Genomic DNA, 19,112 nt, shown 5'->3' on the forward strand with positions numbered 1-19,112 from the left:
TTAAAAATATTGTTACATGAACATTCCCATGAAACATTCTCGTAAAAGTATAAAATGGTACACTAACAAGGGAAAGTTAAAATGACTCTACATTTAAAAATATTGTTACATGAACATTCTCATGAAACATTCTCATAAAAGTATAAACTGATACTCTATCAAGGGAAACTTAAAATGCCTCTACATTTAAAAATATTGTTACATGAACATTCTCATGAAACATTCTCATAAAAGTATAAACTGATACTCTATCAAGTGAAACTTAAAATATCTCTACATTTAAAAATATTGTTACATGAACATTCTCATGAAACATTCTAATAAAAGTATAAATTGATACCCCAACAAGGGAAACTTAAAATGCCTCTACATTTAAAAATATTGTTACATGAACATTCTCATGAAACATTCTCATAAAAGTATAAACTGATACTCTATCAAGTGAAACTTAAAATATCTCTACATTTAAAAATATTGTTACATGAACATTCTCATGAGACATTCTTATAAAAGTATAAACTGATACCCTTACAAGTGAAACTTAAAATGCCTCTACATTTAAAAATATTGTTACATGAACATTCTCATGAAACATTCTCGTTAAAGTATAAAATGGTAACTACACTAACAAGTGAAACATAAAATGACTCTACATTTGAAAATATTGTATTCAAAATAATCAAGAACTAAAATTCAATTTGTTATATTAGAAAACTAACTATGGAATTAACTTTTCTCCTAATTTTTCAAATAATTATTATATTGTTAGTTTTTAAATCAAATAAAATTATTTACATTACATTTTACAAAATTCAAATAAATTCAAACTTGGATTTAATAAAAATATTCTAGACATGGTTTAAAAATCTTTACCTTGTTGGTAAACTTAAATCTGCTCTCTTTGAAAGTCTGTACGCCGTTTGCATTCGATTAGATCCTTTTACTTTCTTCACTCCGGGGAAATCGAATTCGAAATCGTCTAGTCGGAATTTTCTAATAAAATCAAAACCTGAAATATAAATAAAACGTTACTGAAAAATACAATGTCGAAATCAAATTTCCTACCTCGTTTCAGAAAAATATTTATGAGAGCACACTGATTTTTTCTTTAAAGACAATTGAAATAATGCGAAAAAATAATGCATTTTCACAAAGCTATTAATTAATATATTCTTATTTTTAATTTCTTAATTATTTTAGTTTCAATGTATAGTTTCAAAAATGTAGATGAGTAGTAAATTTGATTCAGCTTTGAACCATGATAAGCAAATTTAATGAATCTTTGAAAATTTGTTAAACTAGATCATATTCCCGTTGTAGCACATCAAGCTATAATAAAGAACTGTTCAGTTTCTGAAGTTATACTTCTTATGCGACTTCCAACAAGGTTGCGTTAAACGTTTAACGCTACATTTTTATTGGCCGAAAAATCACGTGGTAGGATCCAGTTTTCCCTCATTCATTTCCTTGTTGTTTTGGTTCTCACTAGCATAAAAATAATAAAAGTCATAAAAGTATTGTTTTTCTATAAATATTTTTTTAGTTTGATTTGATACACATACAATTTAAAAGGGTAGTATTTTTTATTTTCAAATTTAGTGGATAACAGTTGTAAAAAATGAGTGAAAACAATCCCACGGACAATGCGACGGATTTAAGGTTATGTCAAGGTACGTCTCTTGTGAATATCAATTGATTGTTAGGTTTTCTCTTTTGAAATTACATTATGGCACATTCACATACATTATTAATGCAAATACATTTTCCATGGTGAGACGATGAAGCAACCACAAGCACTTCCACTGGTTCAAGAGGTCTACGAGGGAAAAATGCACAATATTACCGTTATTACAGAGCACGGAAGCGAGCGGAGCAGAAAAAAGAGTCGTTGAATAGAACTAGCGATCCTTCTTCGACTGCTGATTCTTCTACAATTAACGTCGCAGGTTACGAAGTTTAACTTCTTCCGCGCGGAGGGACTCCACGCACTATTTTTTCGTTATAAAAAAACTTTTATTCAGAAACACAAACAGTAACAATCATAAAACAACAAGAAAAACCCGTAGCGGGATATAAGGAACTCAAATTCCAAACAAAACTAATCTAAAGGAAACCAACAACTCTATCGTTCTAAAAATTGACTTCTAATTTTATCGTCTGCTTTTATTTTATTGTTTATCTCTTTGAGTACTTTGTTTATTTTATTTATGATTTTTCTAACCCGTTATTTTTCAATATTTGTATTTATATTTATGCTTTTGCAAACCAATTATCTTTTTTTATATTTTTAGACTTTATACCGTTCAAGTTGGACCATTATCTTCTGAATTCAATCTGACGAAAGATTAGTTCACCCTCTAGTAAGATGCAATTTACCATATTAATCCTTAGAAACTAATCCTAATGGATCCTTATCCTAATAGCAGCATTGTCTTTTGTATTCAAATTTAAGAAAGAACAGTTTAGATGTTCACGTGTTCATAGTTTCCAATCAAACATGATCACTGTTTTCTTTATACAATCTTAAGAAAGGTTAGCTATCCTTATAATAAAAGTTCGACTTTGTACTTTAATCCTTAGACTTTTGTTAAATTAGATCATATTCCCGTGCAAGTCTTCTGTATTCAAACTAAAGAAATATCAGTTCACCCAATAATAATGGTCCACGTGGCACCTTATTAAAGCTACAAACAATTATCACTATATCTGTAATTAGTTAAAAATACTAATACTAATAAACAGGAACTAGCAATAAGTTAAGAAATATATAAATAAAAGCAATGCCATATGTTCCATGAACGTGTTCTTGAGATCAAATACCGGATAAAATTGATTCTAAGAATCGTACATTGAGTTCACGTAAATTAACAATTTTGCTTTCATCTTTTGATTTAACAATTCGTCTACAGAAAAATATGTTCTTTTCATTGGTTGAAAAAGTAGATGCACCTAATTAAAAACAATTTATGAACAAATTAAAAAGAAATCTTTATGTTGCAGACAAATCAATTCAAAACTTATTATAATAGTTTTATTGTCTTTTTTTTTTGACAGAATCATATCTGCAAAATTTGGACGGGGTCAAAAAATTAGGAAAGTAAAAATATTGTCATATTTTAATCTAAAATAACGTAAATGTATTTGTTAACACTAGATTGCCTAAGGAAGTCATTTTGACTGCTTTTAATTTCAATTAGAAAAACAATGATGTATACAATGACATAATTTCTTAGAGTTTTGTGACTTTTTGAACAACATATAATTTTTTTATTGTTAATATTTACTAATAACTTGTTACAGAACTGTAAATAATATGAAAAATTTTAAAAATTAATTTTAAACAAATTTATTGACGCATTCACAATCTAGTCATTTTGACTGCTTTTCGGCAATATAGGTATATACTAATTTTCCGTCTTTCTAGTGTTAATTATTTTTGATAAAAACTCTTAAACATTTTGTATAATTTGTGCCCTACGAATGCTTCATAAATTTAATAATCATAACTAACTAACAAAAAACTTTTTACTTCAGACCATAAAATGCTATATCAGTTTGAGTATGCAACTTAAGTTTAAAAAAAAGTAGTAATTATTCAATATTATTTCAGCCCGAAATACATATTTTGTGGGACTCAAAAAATAAATATAATTGATTGCAATGCGAATAATTTATTTCAGTAAATCCTATCATAAATATGCAAAATTAAAATAAGCATAAATATGAATCATTAAAAACTATGCATAAATATTTTAATAATTCTCAATATTTTTATAACTCTCTATGATTTTATAATTCTCTATATTTTTATATTTCTATATAAAAATTAAAAACTATGGTTTTCAAATGAACTAAACAGCCAAACCGGGAAAAATCATTTAATTCATATTAGAGCAAAAATGAAGAATCGTATATTGAATAATTTTTCTAAAAATATAGGGATTATTGGTGAAGGTAGATGTTGATTATGATTGTTAGTAGATAAATTAAACTTCTGGTCGATCAAGAAACGATTAAAGGTTGCATTAATATCAGGTATAAAGATTAAATTTGAGTTATTTGGAAAATGGTCGGAACTTCGATTAAAAGTCTTCATCTTTACAAACGCAAAAGGGTGATAATAAAAATGAAGTAAAATATTTAATTTGTTAATTTGCTGTTTCATATTACGCGAAATATAAAAGGATATTAGTTATCCTCATAGCAAATAAATAAAAAGACATAATTTAGATGACATTTGATCAAAAAAATATACTTTAAAATATCATATATCATAAATACCTGGAAGATCATCTTCACCTGGCCTGATTTCTGGACATATACTCACACTATTTGACAAATCCTCTGAAACAAAATATCGAAGTTAAAAATAAATAATTTTGAAGGCATTTCGATTCATAATATAATTTTAGAACAGCTATAATGTATAAATAACAACTTATAAATTTTGGAATGCTATTTGATAAATAAAAACTCAACAAGAAAATAAGTATGGTGATACACTTTTGAAAAAATGAGTTCAACTTAGAACACGAAAGGAGGATATAGAGTAAATTTGTTAGAATAAGGTGTTAAATTGAACCACGCTTTTGCTCAAATTTAGCTGCGTTTAAAAAGAGTAATTTATATTATATATAAATAATAAGGCAATTCTTAGAAAAGTGAAAACATTATTGCAAAACTTACAACATGATTTGACGCGTTTTAAAATTTAAACAGTGTATAAAACAGAAAAAAATATCAAAAGTTCACTAACTATAATTACGATATGTATCGTTTTTAAAGCACAAATGCGCATTTTCACATTCAATACTAAATATCATTCCTTCTTTATCCCACTCCTTCTTAAGTTTCATGATGATAGAGGCATTGATGGACGAAGAATAGCAAAACATATCATAACAAATTTATCGCGCATTTTAAACTCAATACTAAATGCTGTTCCTTATTTACGCTACTCCTTTTAAAGTTTTGTTATGATAAAGACAATAATAGAATAGCAATAACTCGTTTAGCATATTTATTGTGCATTTTATAGTCAACACAAATTACCATTCTATCTTTACCCAATTCTTTTGAAAGTTTCGTTATGATAAAGACATTAACAGACGAGGAAACACAAATCCTATTAAAAATTTTTTGCTCATTTAAAACTCAACACTAAATACTACTCCTTCTTTACTCCATCGTAAGTTTCGCTACAACGACAATATTAGAAGAAGAATAGCAAATAAGCGCGTGGCTAGTTTATTACATTGTATTTTAAAATCAATACTAAATACTAATTCTTCTTTACTCTAGTCCTTCTTGAATTTCGTTATGATAAGGACAATGATAGACTAACTGAAGATGTAAATAATGACCTAATAATTATTATTTCGCCTGTTTAAATAGAATCGTGGTCGATTTTTTTTCAAGAGCAATGCGAAAATGTATTATATAAAAACAATTTCTTTCCTTTTCTTCCCCCACGCTAATAAAGAAATTAGTTAAAAATCATGGAAATAGTTTAAGAAATATGAATTTTTATTAAAATTAACATACATATAACTAATGTTTACGGAACAATTCCATCTAGTTTACACAGGTGAAGACATTTAAAGTTTAAATATTTTCTTTTACAATAAAAAACTAACAAAGCAAATAAAACCTGGTTATAATATTTTCAGATATAAGACCAACATATGGGAAAACGAAGATTGGCGCAATCGGTACTCTACATAAGAAACTGATCACTTATTCAGCTCAGCAGCTGACCGACACCCTGTCAATCAGAGTAAAACACATCTAATAGGATGTATGATCACCTATAATAGCTACACAATTTTCGAATCTTTGTTCCATAATGTTTAATAGGGCTCTTATCAATCCATGTGACAACTCTATTAACTTTTGCAAGAAGACGCCCTATAGCTCATCAATGGTTGTTGGAACTGGTCTTTGCATTGCAAATGAGCTCCCAAGAGCTTCCCATGTATTAAGGCCAAGGGACATAACAGACCACTCCAACTGCCAAATATCTTCTGATTGGAACAATTCACCCACTAACTGAGGAACTGCTATTAGGATGAAATTTGGTCCACATGCTCCACGAAAAAGTCTTACTTAGGTTGTAAGGATCTTGTCTCTATATCGCTGACAGGTCAGAGTGCCTCTATGAAACAACTAAAGGTCGGTATGCCCATCAGCCATGATGCCTGAGCAGACCATCGGACCAACTCAACTATAATAGTTCTTTTCGACAATTTTAGAGGTCAGATATTGACTCTCGGGTTCTCTCCAGATGCTGACACGACTGAAGTGAACCCACCCCCAATCATCTTCTGTCCAAGACAAGTGTTCTCTGCACCATGATAGACGGTCTTTTTGGTGGTTTACAGTCAAGGGAATACAGACTACAAAGCACGTGGCATATAGGTCTCTTGCATTCAGTTTGTGGACTACCGTTATCCGGAAAATGAATGTTCCTGTTGCATTACATAGGTTGAGAGACAGTTGTGTCACTGCGCTATCTCTTTTGACTAAAAGTCTTATATAACGATTTTGAGCTGGCTTTGTTTCCCTTTTGTTGCCTTGACCTAATCAGTGAGCCATTGATCCTGTGACTCTGAACTATTTCCACAATGATGACACAACATTTCTCTGAAAGCCTGATGTCCCTACAACAGGTAGACTGCGATTTGCCCACCTTGAATCTTCCAACTATTCGCCATCTTGTAGCATCGTCTACACGATGACGATAGGCCATACTAACCATGGGAAAACAAACAAATTTTAAAAAAAGGATTGAGGCAAGCTACGATGCTTCAAACGTTTTTACGCTGCAAGCTTCGGCTGGCAAAAGAGGTACTCTACACAAACTTATCGCAGCACTACCACCTTACGACGTCAAAGGCAGGCCACTGATTTCCAGAGGTGTCTGCGAAGAGCTTAGCTATCATCTGATGTCTTATTTACGTAAAAGCTTAACTTATTTTAGTTTTTTTTTTTTTTTTTTTTTTTAAACTTTCTCCCTTTTTAATTGTTTTCATCAGTGCGTTTGATTTTTTTTATTAAATGACCTTGTAGTACAATGCAAAATAAAAAAAAATCTTGAAAAATTTACTGTTTCAACCCAGAAGTTGGATTGGTTATGCAAAACCGTAAAAGATACGAAATAATCCCTAAATCGTGTATGGTTTCTTACCACACACGAGCAAGTTTTCTGCTTAAAAACTACCACCGAAAAAAATTCGTAGACATAATGGTTATTTATCACACCCAAACAAGTTTGATCTGTAAAAGTTACGAAGTAAATCTGAAGTCTCAACGGATTTCAACCCTATGGCAACATGTTTTCGCTGCGAAAACTACGAAGTAAATCTGTTGTCATGTGGATATTTAATGTCAGCGGATGAAATATCTATGTAAAAAAAGATGTGGATTTGTTAGATATGAATATTTTATGTCAGCACTATGGTTGGTGAGTATAATGAGTCATCTCAGGGATTTTATTAATTTTATTTCATTTTATAAGTGCAGTTGAACAACTGACCTAATTCTGAATTTTAATCTGACCTGAAAACCTCTTACGGTTAGGCTATCTACAAGGGAATTCTAACCCATGATCCGCCAACGGCTGAGAATATTTTACGTAAGTACTGTGGCCAGTGCGAGCAGAATTCGTACCATCCAACTACCACTTGGATTTGAATCTGGGTTTTACTCCCTAGAGCCACTGCTGCTCCATTTTTTTATTATGAAGAAAAATCTGAATTTGTCGTTATCTTAGAAGTCTCATATATTGGAATCATAATTAAGTGTGAAGATGGTCAAAAATATAATTGCCCACCTTGTTGCCATTCGTAACTTAACTTCCCTTAAATTTAAGTCGAAAGAAATATAATCAAGTAGAGTATCAATTTGATGATAAATTCTAATCTCAGTTTTATTTATGCGATGTTCAAAACCATAAAATTATTGCTGAAAAGTAAATATAGTAAAGTTTACCGTGTCTCTGGATCTATGGGAACATCAAAATATTCGATAATTATTAGAGAAGCGTTTTGGTAAAATTAACAATGAAATGTGGTTGTATATTGAGTGATAAAATTCGGTAAGTCTGTTAAAATTTTGTAATTTAACTTGATACCTTAGAGCATGGCAGTAAAAACCACTTAAGTGGTCAAATTTACTTTTCAGTTTTTTTTTCTCAAATGAATGTGTTTTTTTCCTAATAAATGTTAAAAATAATTGGAATTTTCGGTAAACCATCTCCATATGAAATAAAAAACTTACCAAATGTATGATTTAATTTGGTTTTACTGACCGGAAATATTTTTTCTTAACCGAAAATGCCATTACTGTGCAGGGCGGTAATTTTACCAGACTTTTTTTTCTTCGTGCAGAAACTAATTTCAAAGGTAAAGTTAACGTATAAAATAGCAAAACTTTATTGAGAAAACTCAAATTTTAGTTTAAACTTATGGTTATCCGCTTATGATTAGGACGGAAAAACTGAGAAACCATTCTATAAGCAATACTGCGTTAAACCTTTAAATATACAGAGAAAGTCTCAGTGTATAATTGTTTCATTATTTTTCTACCATGTATAAAATGATGCAATTATTTTTATGTTTAATAAATTAAAGCTTCAATATTCTTCTTCTCATTGGCACGACAGCCCAGGATGGGCCTTGGCCTTCTCACCAAGCCTATGCCAAGACATTCTTCCCTTAGCCAAGGTTCTCCAGTTAATTATCTTTAAAATTTGTAGGTCCTTTTCAAGGCAGTCTAAAAATCTTAGGTTTGGTCGTCCTCTTTTTCTTGTACCTGTTGGCCTGGCACAGAAAACTTTTTTGGTTGTCCTGCTATCCTCCATTCTTATAATGTGGCCTGCCCATTTAATCCTTTGAATTTTGATAAATTTAATGACATCAGGTTCTTTATATGCTTTGTAGAGTTCCGTATTTGATCTTCTAAACCAGGTACCGTTTTTACTTATTCCACCAAAAATGCTTCACAGTATTTTTCTCTCAAAACTAGCTATCATATTTTCATCTCCACGGGTCATTGTCCAGGTCTCACATGCGTATGCAAGCACTGATCATACATTTATAGAGTAACACAAGACATTTATAGAGTAACACTTTCGTTTTTCTTTTTATTAGGCTTGACTTAAGATATTTTCTTAGGCCATAAAAATACTTATTGGCCATCGTGATTCTCGTGTGTATTTCTTGTGTAGTGTCATTTTTGTTGTTAATCTTAGACCCCAAATAGGTGAAGCTATCAACGGCTTCGAATTTGTATGCTCCAATTTCAAACTGTGTTCCTTTATAGCCAGATTTTGTGCAGGGCATATATTTAGTTTTATTTTCATTGATTCTTAATCCCATCTTAATGGCTTCCTTCTCCAGACTTAAAAAGGATTGTGTTAGTGCTGTCTGCGTTCTAGCGATAATATCTAAATCATCAGCAAAAGCCAATATTTGAACTGATTTGTTGAAGATATTTCCTCGGGTGTTGATGTTTGAGTCCCTTACTATTTTTTCTAATGCTAGATTAAAGAGAAAACATGCCAAGGCATCTCCCTGTCGTACACCATTTCTAATTTCTATTGGATGGGAAGTGTGAACCGTTGTGAGTTGATGTTTCCTACCAGTTTCACATTAGTTATTAGGGCATAAATATTCACAATTGACGCTTGCCCCAAAACTCAAAAGTCATTTAAAAATTAACGGAAAAAAAACTCTTTTCAACTAGTGCCAATACTGAACCTCGAAATTAAAAATGGCATGCATCAAACACTGCTTGATTTATCACATGTTATTAAAAAAAACTAGCTTTTAAGACTTAAGTTTTTAAAGTAATTTATGTTTTGTCCTTGATATCGTAACTATCTGCTAATCATAAATTGATAAGTAACCCTGATTTGTTAGCAAGTCCTAAATGGCTTTTTCGAACCGTATTTAATATTAAAAATTAGAATTAAAAACCTGATCATTAGTTTAAAAATTATTCATAGTACTTTCCTTTTCGTTTTCCTCGGCAGCGTATTTTTCAAATTAATTGTTCGAGAAAGTTAAAATAATTTTATACGCGTTCTCATAGTTAATTTCAGTCCCACAGTAGACTTATCGTAAGGACAGGGTTCCCAGTAGAACACCAAAGTCAAGCACCACTGGTTGCTGTGAGTAAGTGGGTGGGTGACCACTTTGATAAGCCTAAGTAGGGACCGAGCGGGGACCAAAGCAGGGGAGCCATCCCCTCTGCAGAGGAACAAAATTGCGATGGTATGTCTTTGGATCATCCTCAGGAATGTTTCCTAGACCTTCGTCAGTAGCCCATTGTGCAACTCTAGTACAACGTAAAGTACCTGTCATAGTTAATTTCTTTATAGTGTCATAATTATTAAAATATTATGCATTTATAATTATTGAAATTGTATATATTCACGATTGTTGAAATAATATATATTCATAATTAATGAACTGACATATATGTTACGTTCGAAGTGAATAGTCGGTTATTATTAATACTAACCGGTCAATACTTCCTTCACGTTTTTATTGGGGATATTTCTGCCACGCCAACTGCAATCGCCAAGGCTCCAAAATTGATTTTAAAATTGAAATTTTTTTCAAAAAAAAAAAAAAAAAAAAAAAGAGAGAGAAAAAAAACATTCCGGGATGGCTAAAAGTTATACCCTTCAAGTTGATTCCCTTCAGTGATGTTTTTTTTTTTTTTTTTTTTTTTTTTTTTTTTTTTTTTTTTAAATTTCTTGTGGGCCACTGCCTGGAAGTTGCCAAGACTTGGCGATTACTCTGTCACAGATTACGATATGGGAATCTCCTTTTCTTATTTCTCACTTTGACCATAAGAAGCTGTTATTATTAATTTTGACTGGTTAGTATTAATAATTACCGGATTTATCACTTTAACCGTAACACATATACAAAGAGGCATACCCATGTCCCAAAGCTATATAAACCGTTTAATCACATTGACCAAACTTCATTATCATTAATAATAACTGGTTGAAGAGAATAATTTGCGACTATTCTTACTTTGACCAAAAGAAGCTGTTATTAATTATTAATACTGATTTATTACTTTAACTGTGACATATATTCAGAATTCTTGAAATAATATATATTTAGAAATATTGCAGTCAAATTTTGAGATTGTTAAATATAACCAAAAGTTTTATCATCATTATTCTATTTGTACTTTTCATCTGTGCTAGACATTCATTAATAACTAATAATGAGGCAACAATTGATATGAACAAACTTTAAGATTGAAAGCCCTTTTCATTTGATCATAGAGACTGAAGAATTTTTTGAGATTTAATTATAACGGAGAGTAGCTTCTAAAATCATCCGAATAAAATTTTCGATGCAACCAAATGCATCTATAATTTAATTTATGCAAAATGATAACTTTGACGTAAATTAGTTTTGAAGTTCAAGTAATAATACAAGCTGAACATCTATCTAAAAATGAAAATGCAAACTAATTGAATTTTATGTTTTCATTACTTTTAAAATGCAAAGTTTGTTTGCGTAAAGAGTTTCTTTTTTATTAAAAAATAGTTCTTTATTAAGAAATATTGAGTATAATTTTAAGCAAAAAAAATTGCTCATGTTCCATCATGATTTTCAATAAAATCTGTTCACACAAAAACAAAAGGGTACTTGAATTAGTAAAATATTTGAAGTAAAAATAAGTTTTTTTAATAACATAAAATTTGAAAAGATATTTTTTATATCTTTAAATATAAATCATTCCTTTTTTATTAATGTGTTGCAAGTTAACATAATAAACTAAATTTAATTTTATCAGACTATTCCTTAACTATTAGTAATTTTAATGTTTTTCTAAGAATAGTTTTTTTTTAATTAATTTATTTTACAGTTTAAATTGTGAAGCATTATTGAAAAAATTAATTTTAGTTAATTAAAAAAATGAATGTTCTATTTAGTTGTAAAAATATCTAAACAGAAACACTTAAACGAATTCATTGTTCAGTGAACTTGCAATGAATTAGAATTGTTAATTTATTTACATAATGATTAAGTTTATTATTTTTGAAACTAAATTATAAAATAGTGTATTGCGTTAACTTTTAATCACCTTATATAAGTTATAAAATTATAAATTATTAAGTTATAAGTTATTAAGTTATAAGTTATTAAGTTATAAGTTATTAAGTTATAAGTTATTAAGTTATAAGTTATAAGTTATAAGTTATTAAGTTATAAGTTATTAAGTTATAAGTATTAAGTATTAAGTTATAAGTTATTAAGTTATAAGTTATTAAGTTATAAGTTATTAAGATATAAGTTATTAATTTATAAGTTATTAAGTTATAAAGTTTTACCGGTAGTCCACCATTCATGAAAGGATTTTCTTGAACTATAGATAGGCATAAATCTTGTCAAAGCATTTTTTAATTAAAACTTAAAGATAAAATAAAATTAGTCATAAAAATAAGCAAATAAACAACAAGGCAAGTCAAATTTGATTTCTTTGTCCATTTACATTACGATCACATTTATCCAGACATTATTAAAAAAAAGTCATTTATATATGATTAAATCACAATAAAGCTAATTTAACACCATATTTTTTACATTTGCATAAAAATCAAATTTATTATTCTTTTGAACTAAATTATAATACAATCAGTTACACTCAGTTATAATTAATATCCGATTTTTCCTGTTGTATAAAACTGAAGAGAAAAGAATTTATTAAGTTTTAATAGGCATGAATCTGATTAAAGCATAATTTTTTTTAATCAAAACTTAATATTAAAAAAATAAAAAGAGTTTATTATTATTAATTTAATTTAACTATGATTATAATTTACCCATTTAAATAGCAATCAAATTTATTACTCTTTTAATATAAGTCATAAAACAAATGTATAATAAGTATTGAGTTAAGTTAGCTGCATGCAAAGCTGTTTGAATGTATGGGGCAAAATTTATTCATTAGATGCCTTTGATGATCGTTATCACTGAGAAAGTTAAAAAGCTAACTTTCTCTTTAGAAAACAAGCATAATAGTAAACAAAAGTATTTACAATTAGCTATCATATGTTGTACCTTAAGCCAACACAATGAACCGTTGGATGTTGACCATTGGACAAAACTCAGTAGAAGTTCTTTTCTTATGCACTTATTTGAATTTTGATATATATAAAATTAAAGTTGAGTTTTCAATTATCCTGCATAAACTCTTTTTAAAGCCCAGAGAGCTTGAGAACTTGAGAAAATGCAATAAGAAAAAAAAAAGAACAAAGAGCAATAAAAGAATAAAATTAAGAAGGACATTATCGCAATCGGATTTTTAACCCCCTCCGCCCCAGTACCGCTCAATCAATGTGATACAACGAAGCGCACGGCAAAAGAAAATAAGGGGCCTATCCATAATGACGTAATCCCTACAAAGAGTAACTAAGGGGTCCAGATAAGCACCAATTTTAAAAAATTGTCCAGCTATGCTGAGTAAAAAGTCTCAATAAAAAGAGCAAAAATTCGTCAAAATATCTCCGAAACATATTATTGTCGAATTTGAAAATCCCATGTATTCATAATTGAAAAAGCAAATACACACTTACGCAAAAGCACGCAAATACAAATATTCATTGTCTCAAAAGTGCATTGGCAGGAGAAATATGTGAGAAAAATGCTTTGTCTGCTGGCAGGGTTCGAACCAAGGACCACAGAGATCATTGTAAAATACTCTAACCACCATACTTGTACAACTTGTAGAAATTTTTCGGATGAAATGGTTAAATAGCAATTTATTTAATTGTTAATTTACCAAATTCAATCAAAAAAAGTCAAGTAACCATAAATAAGATGGTATTGAAAGTATTAACTGTGAGAAAAACCGTTTATTAACTGCTTTAACCTAATACGGTAAAGCAATCAGAATTTTATTTCACTGACTAGTCTTACCTAATGAAGCCACTTTTCCTTGCAGATAATTAAGTGTAAAAGCTATTATTAATCGATTTTCTGAGAGCTTTTTAATGCATGATCAGATCCAATTGCTTAAATGACCTTTATTCAGAAATTGGAAATTCAGAATTATATTCAGAATTATTCAGAATTCAGAATTATAGAATGTATAAAATTTTCTGAAGTAATATGCAAGCAATTTAGGAAATTAAAAATATTGAGCATTTTCCAGATTATAAAGAGTACAAACTATAAAACTGACCAACTTTTCATCCACTCTGAATAACTTTTGATCTAAAGATCTGATCTTCAAGTTCGAGGACTCAATCTGCAAGGTTCGAAGGGGTGGCGATATTTTTAGATACGAAATTAGAGGGAAGAGCCGAGAATCAAAAATCACCGATTTCGCTCAAATGCTGCATTTTGGCTTTTTTTTTTTTTTTTTAATGATGTAAAACATTATATACTTTACAATTAAAAAGCTTTTCAGATGTTATAAAATAAAATAATGAAAAGTAATAAATATTTACTAAAAGTTATACTTTGCATGGAATTATATTTGGATAAATAAATTTTATAATTGTGTACAAAATGCTTTGAATTTGCTTAAAAAGTTCTCGAGATAATATAAAGTACACAAAAAGTAAAATGAACATTAACTTTGCACAAACTTTAACAAAATAAGCACAAACTTTGAGTCACTCTCCTGACCAAACTATTGTGACCATATATCACAGATTGAAGCTAGCCTATTTATTTTTCTTGGAGGGAGGGGGATACGAATCCATCAAAAAAGGTACGTTTATTCAGAAGAAGTACGTTTTTGTATCTCATTTCCTAACTTAAAATATCGTAAGCACTAATTAATTAGCATATTTGAGATCAGCCCCTCTACCATTATAAAATTGAGTCCCAGTACGTGAAGATCCGATCATTAGATCAAAAGTTATTAAGCTTGTTCGCTTATTCATTTATTTTTTTTGCACACTGTATATTGTGGACTTTGATTTGATTAAATATAGCATGCTCTAGAAACAAGCAAAAAGAAATAAAAAGGAAAAATTCAATAGACATTAAAAAAATCCTCCGACTTTTCTGTGTAAACTCAAATCACGAATATCCATTTTTTGTAATTAAACAAAACATAAGAAGAAACTCTGAATTGGGACTATATGTATTAAAAATAAACATAATATTAGAAGCTTGGTCATGTGAGAGACAGAATCAAATGAGACAAAAATAGTGAGAAATTTAGGAAACAGACAAAAAAAAAAAAAGAAAAAGAAAAAGAAAGCACGAACAAAAATTTTTTGAGCTAAACTAAATTTATTCTACCCTTTTTTGTGAACACCTTTTATTCCGTAAATAATTTTCCTATTCTTTTTATTTCTGTTTGTTTGTTGTAACACGCTTTTTTCCATGTTTGATTTCATGTCACACAAGACCTGGTTTCTAATTTTTTGTTTAATTTTAGTTCTCACATATGGTCAAAAGTACTATAAACTTTATTTTTTTCTTTATTTAAAAAAAAATTATTTTGATGATTTTTTATAGAGTTTACAGAAAAACGTAGAATGAATTTAGATTTCCTACTTATTTTTGTATGCTATTTTTCACTCTTTTCCTCACATTTGATTTTGTGTCTCGCATATGATCCAATTTCATGTTAATTTTTATGCATATAATCAAAAGCTACAGTTTCTTTTTTTTTCTTTGTTTGAAAAATTGACTTAGGTGATTTACTAAACGAAGAAAACCAAAAAAAAAAAAAAAAAAAAAGGAAATTAATTAGTTTAGCTCTAATACATTTATCCTTTTTTTCTTATTTGTTTGTTTGCACCCTCTATATGTCTCATTTAATTTTGTTTCTGACACCTGACGAAACACAGTCATTAATTTTCTTGCAACACATAGTTTAAAACTATAGATTTTTTTTGCACGTTTTATTTGAATTAAGTTTAAAAAATAAATCAAGTGTAGCTTTTTTTTTCCGAGCATACAAAGATGAGAAGAATAACTTATAATAATAAAATATCGATATAAAAATAATTAAGGTGTTCAAAATCTCCTTACCGTTACTGATTATATTGAAAAGTAATTTCATAGGGATTTTTATTTCTAGTTAGTATTTTTTTCTTCTTTAAAAAATTAGTTAAAATTTTAATTTGATTTTAAGATTCAGGTAGTAGGAAGCATTGCTTTCTTAACTTTTAGTTGTGCTGCCATCTATTAGAAAAAAAGAAAGATTTTTTGTCACGAGAAATATTTTTCTTATCTTAATATCAATTGAAGTAGATAAAATATCATTACGAAATATGATTTTATATAAATGTTTTCATTTTTGCGTATTTTATCACCGCGAAAGTAAACTTAGACTTATGACTGAAAGGCAATTTTTATTTTATTTATAGTTGTAAATCCGTATTAATTTACTAAAAAAAAATATAATTATAATTTTATTTTTTCTAAATAAATATGTATTTTCTAAATAAATAAATATAATTTTTTATGTTATTAAATTTAGTTATATTCATGGATACAGTTTTTTTCCTTTCTTTTTCTGTTTCGGGATAGATGAAAGAAAAATTAATTGCATATAATATTTTTACTGTAGGCTTCTTTTTTTAAATATGAGATATTAAAGCATGAATAAAATATGTAAACAAAAAAAAAATATTAAAATGAATAAAACGGCTAAAGCTTTTCATAAATAAAAAGCATAACCTTACTTCAGTGTCTGAATTTAATTAATAATATTTATCTTATGCACCACATTATAAGATTTTCGCAATAAAACTGCCTTTTTCTTTTATACTATATTTAGACTGCAATAGATTTAGTATTAAATTCCCGCTATGCTCAGTGCATCAAATAGTAGGAAGTCAGTGTACCTACCATAGTTGTAATACGTTCTGGTTGCCCATTACTAAAAATTATGTTTTCTTATAAACACCATAATCATGCACAGTGAAAAATGTCGGTTTAAATTACAATAAAAAGTACCGGAAACCAGGTTGACAGTACTTTTTTACTGCTAAAGCCATTTTTTACCGTAAAATTTTATGAAATGAAACATCTGATATACCGTAGTTTTTACAATAATATTTACAGCAAAATCACTGAATCACCCTAATTAGATACACATTTCTGTAAAAATTACGGTATGAAATTTCACGGTGAAATGGATTTTTCAGATGCTGCAATTATTCGTTGCACAATTATCATATGACAAAGAAGTAGCACATTTGAAAAGGACAGATCTGATTCAGTAAAAACCTACAAAAAAATAGCAATAAATGTTTAATGATAATAATTCTAACCCATCAGAAGTATGTACATGATAGACCCATTAATAGTTATTACTTTAATATTTACCACACTTTAATGTTAAACTTAACGCCAATTAACATATATTTTTGAAGAAAATATCAGAACAACATGAAAGTAAATAAAAAAAATCAGTTTACATTAGTGTTTACAATTTAAAATAGTTGCGAAGAGCAAAATAAGCATTGGAATAATCTAAAACTAGCATATTTGCCTAGCTAGGATGAAATTTAATCATCTTTTGCTAGGTGCCATCTTTGAGCCTAGTACAAAAATGTTTTTGATGTTAATAATCCCTTCCTCGCTCTGCATGATCTCAATAGCAATTTGTCGGAATTATCAAAGACTTCTATTTCAGATTGTTACTAATACTTTTTATTAAAAAGATCATTTAGACTATAAATTTAGGTTTGTAAATTTGAGAAGTTCTCTAGTAATCCTATGATGAGTTACTGGAAGTACCGTTTAGGTAAATTTATGACTCTACTTAAATGATCTCATTAGCAATTCGCCGGAATTATCAAAGATTTCTTTTTCAGATTGTTATTAATACTTTTTATTAAAAAGATCATTTAGACTATAGATTTAGGTTTGTAAAATTAAGTTCTCTAGTAATCCTATGATGAGTTACTCGAAGTACCGTATAGGTAAATTTATGACTCTACTTAAATGACTTTTGATTTACCCTTCTCTCTATATGAGGAATATTGAATAGCAAAATTTACAATAACAAATATAAACAAATAAATAAATTTATGACAAATTAATAACAAATAAATTTATGACTCTACTTAAATGACTTTTGCAACATTTACAATAACAAAAAGTGGTTCTGATCTTGGAGCAAATCTCAGGGAAGGTCAAAGGTCGACTTGAAATTGTGCTATCAGAAGCTCCCTGCTTGGCCAAGAGATCAGCATTCTCATTACCAAAGAGGCCAAAGAGCCACTGTCTTGGTCTGGAAAAGAAAGACCTCTACTCTGGTCCCTTACTTGTATTTGATTTCCTGAAGACTTTCGAGCTCATTGACTTGGTTAGCCTACGGCTGACCAAGAGGAATAAGTCAACAACAACAACAATAACAAAAAAGAATTTTTTTCGAGAAAAATTTTCTAAGCATTTCATTTTACTTATTATTTTCAGTTTTTTATAACTTATTTATTTATTTATATAAAATGCTTTTTTACTCTCTAGATTTAGGTCAATAACTTCAAAAGTTCTTTTGAAATCCGATGATGAGTCACAGAAAATACGAGAGATTAATTAATTTTTAAGTCCAATATTTGACTTCTGATTTAGCTTTCACTGGGTAAAAAATTATTACACATGATAACAAAGTAACTTTTTCCCTATGCAACTCTTATAGAATTCTTTTTTTTTTTTTTATAAAATTTCTTATAATTAATTTTTCTTACATTTAGGCTTTGGACTTCGGTAAGTTCATCGTAAAGTAAGGTAAGTTCAGAAACGCTCTTGAAATCCGAAAATGAGTTACAGGAAGTACCGTAATTTATGACTCAACATACTAATGACATCTAATTTTTACTTCTCTCTCTACGGGGTCAAAAATTATTAAATTATAGTTTAGCAAAAAACATGCTTTCAAAATCAGTTTTTCTAATATTTAAGTTATTATTTTATTATAATTTATTTTGGATAAAAGACTTATTTAGGTTCAAGATTGGGGTGTGTAAATTTAAGAAATTTGTTGTAAATTTATTGAAACCTTTTTGAGTGCTCCTCACACAAATGTATTGCTATATTTTGCTTTGGCTATATTGATACAATATTAGAAAGCACTTCTTTTTGCAGATATAATCGTGTGAGCTG

At 28.8% G+C, this 19,112-nt stretch overlaps 1 protein-coding gene across 2 annotated transcripts in view; it reads right to left on the bottom strand.

Moving 5' to 3' along the window:
- Nucleotides 1-19,112, bottom strand: part of LOC107445377 (uncharacterized) — a 177,142-nt gene that overhangs the window by 117,627 nt on the left and 40,403 nt on the right. For both annotated transcript variants that reach the window (XM_043039898.3, XM_043039897.3), the window contains exons 3-4: nucleotides 4,282-4,344; nucleotides 874-1,009 (exon numbers count right to left, since the gene is read on the bottom strand). In XM_043039898.3, coding sequence (XP_042895832.1) covers nucleotides 874-1,009; nucleotides 4,282-4,344 — 199 coding nt within the window. The remainder of the gene's footprint in view (nucleotides 1-873; nucleotides 1,010-4,281; nucleotides 4,345-19,112) is intronic.

Source organism: Parasteatoda tepidariorum, chromosome 1 (genome assembly GCF_982258835.1).
Source record: "Parasteatoda tepidariorum strain Cologne lab strain chromosome 1, Ptep-v5.0, whole genome shotgun sequence".
Classification (NCBI taxonomy): domain Eukaryota; kingdom Metazoa; phylum Arthropoda; class Arachnida; order Araneae; family Theridiidae; genus Parasteatoda; species Parasteatoda tepidariorum.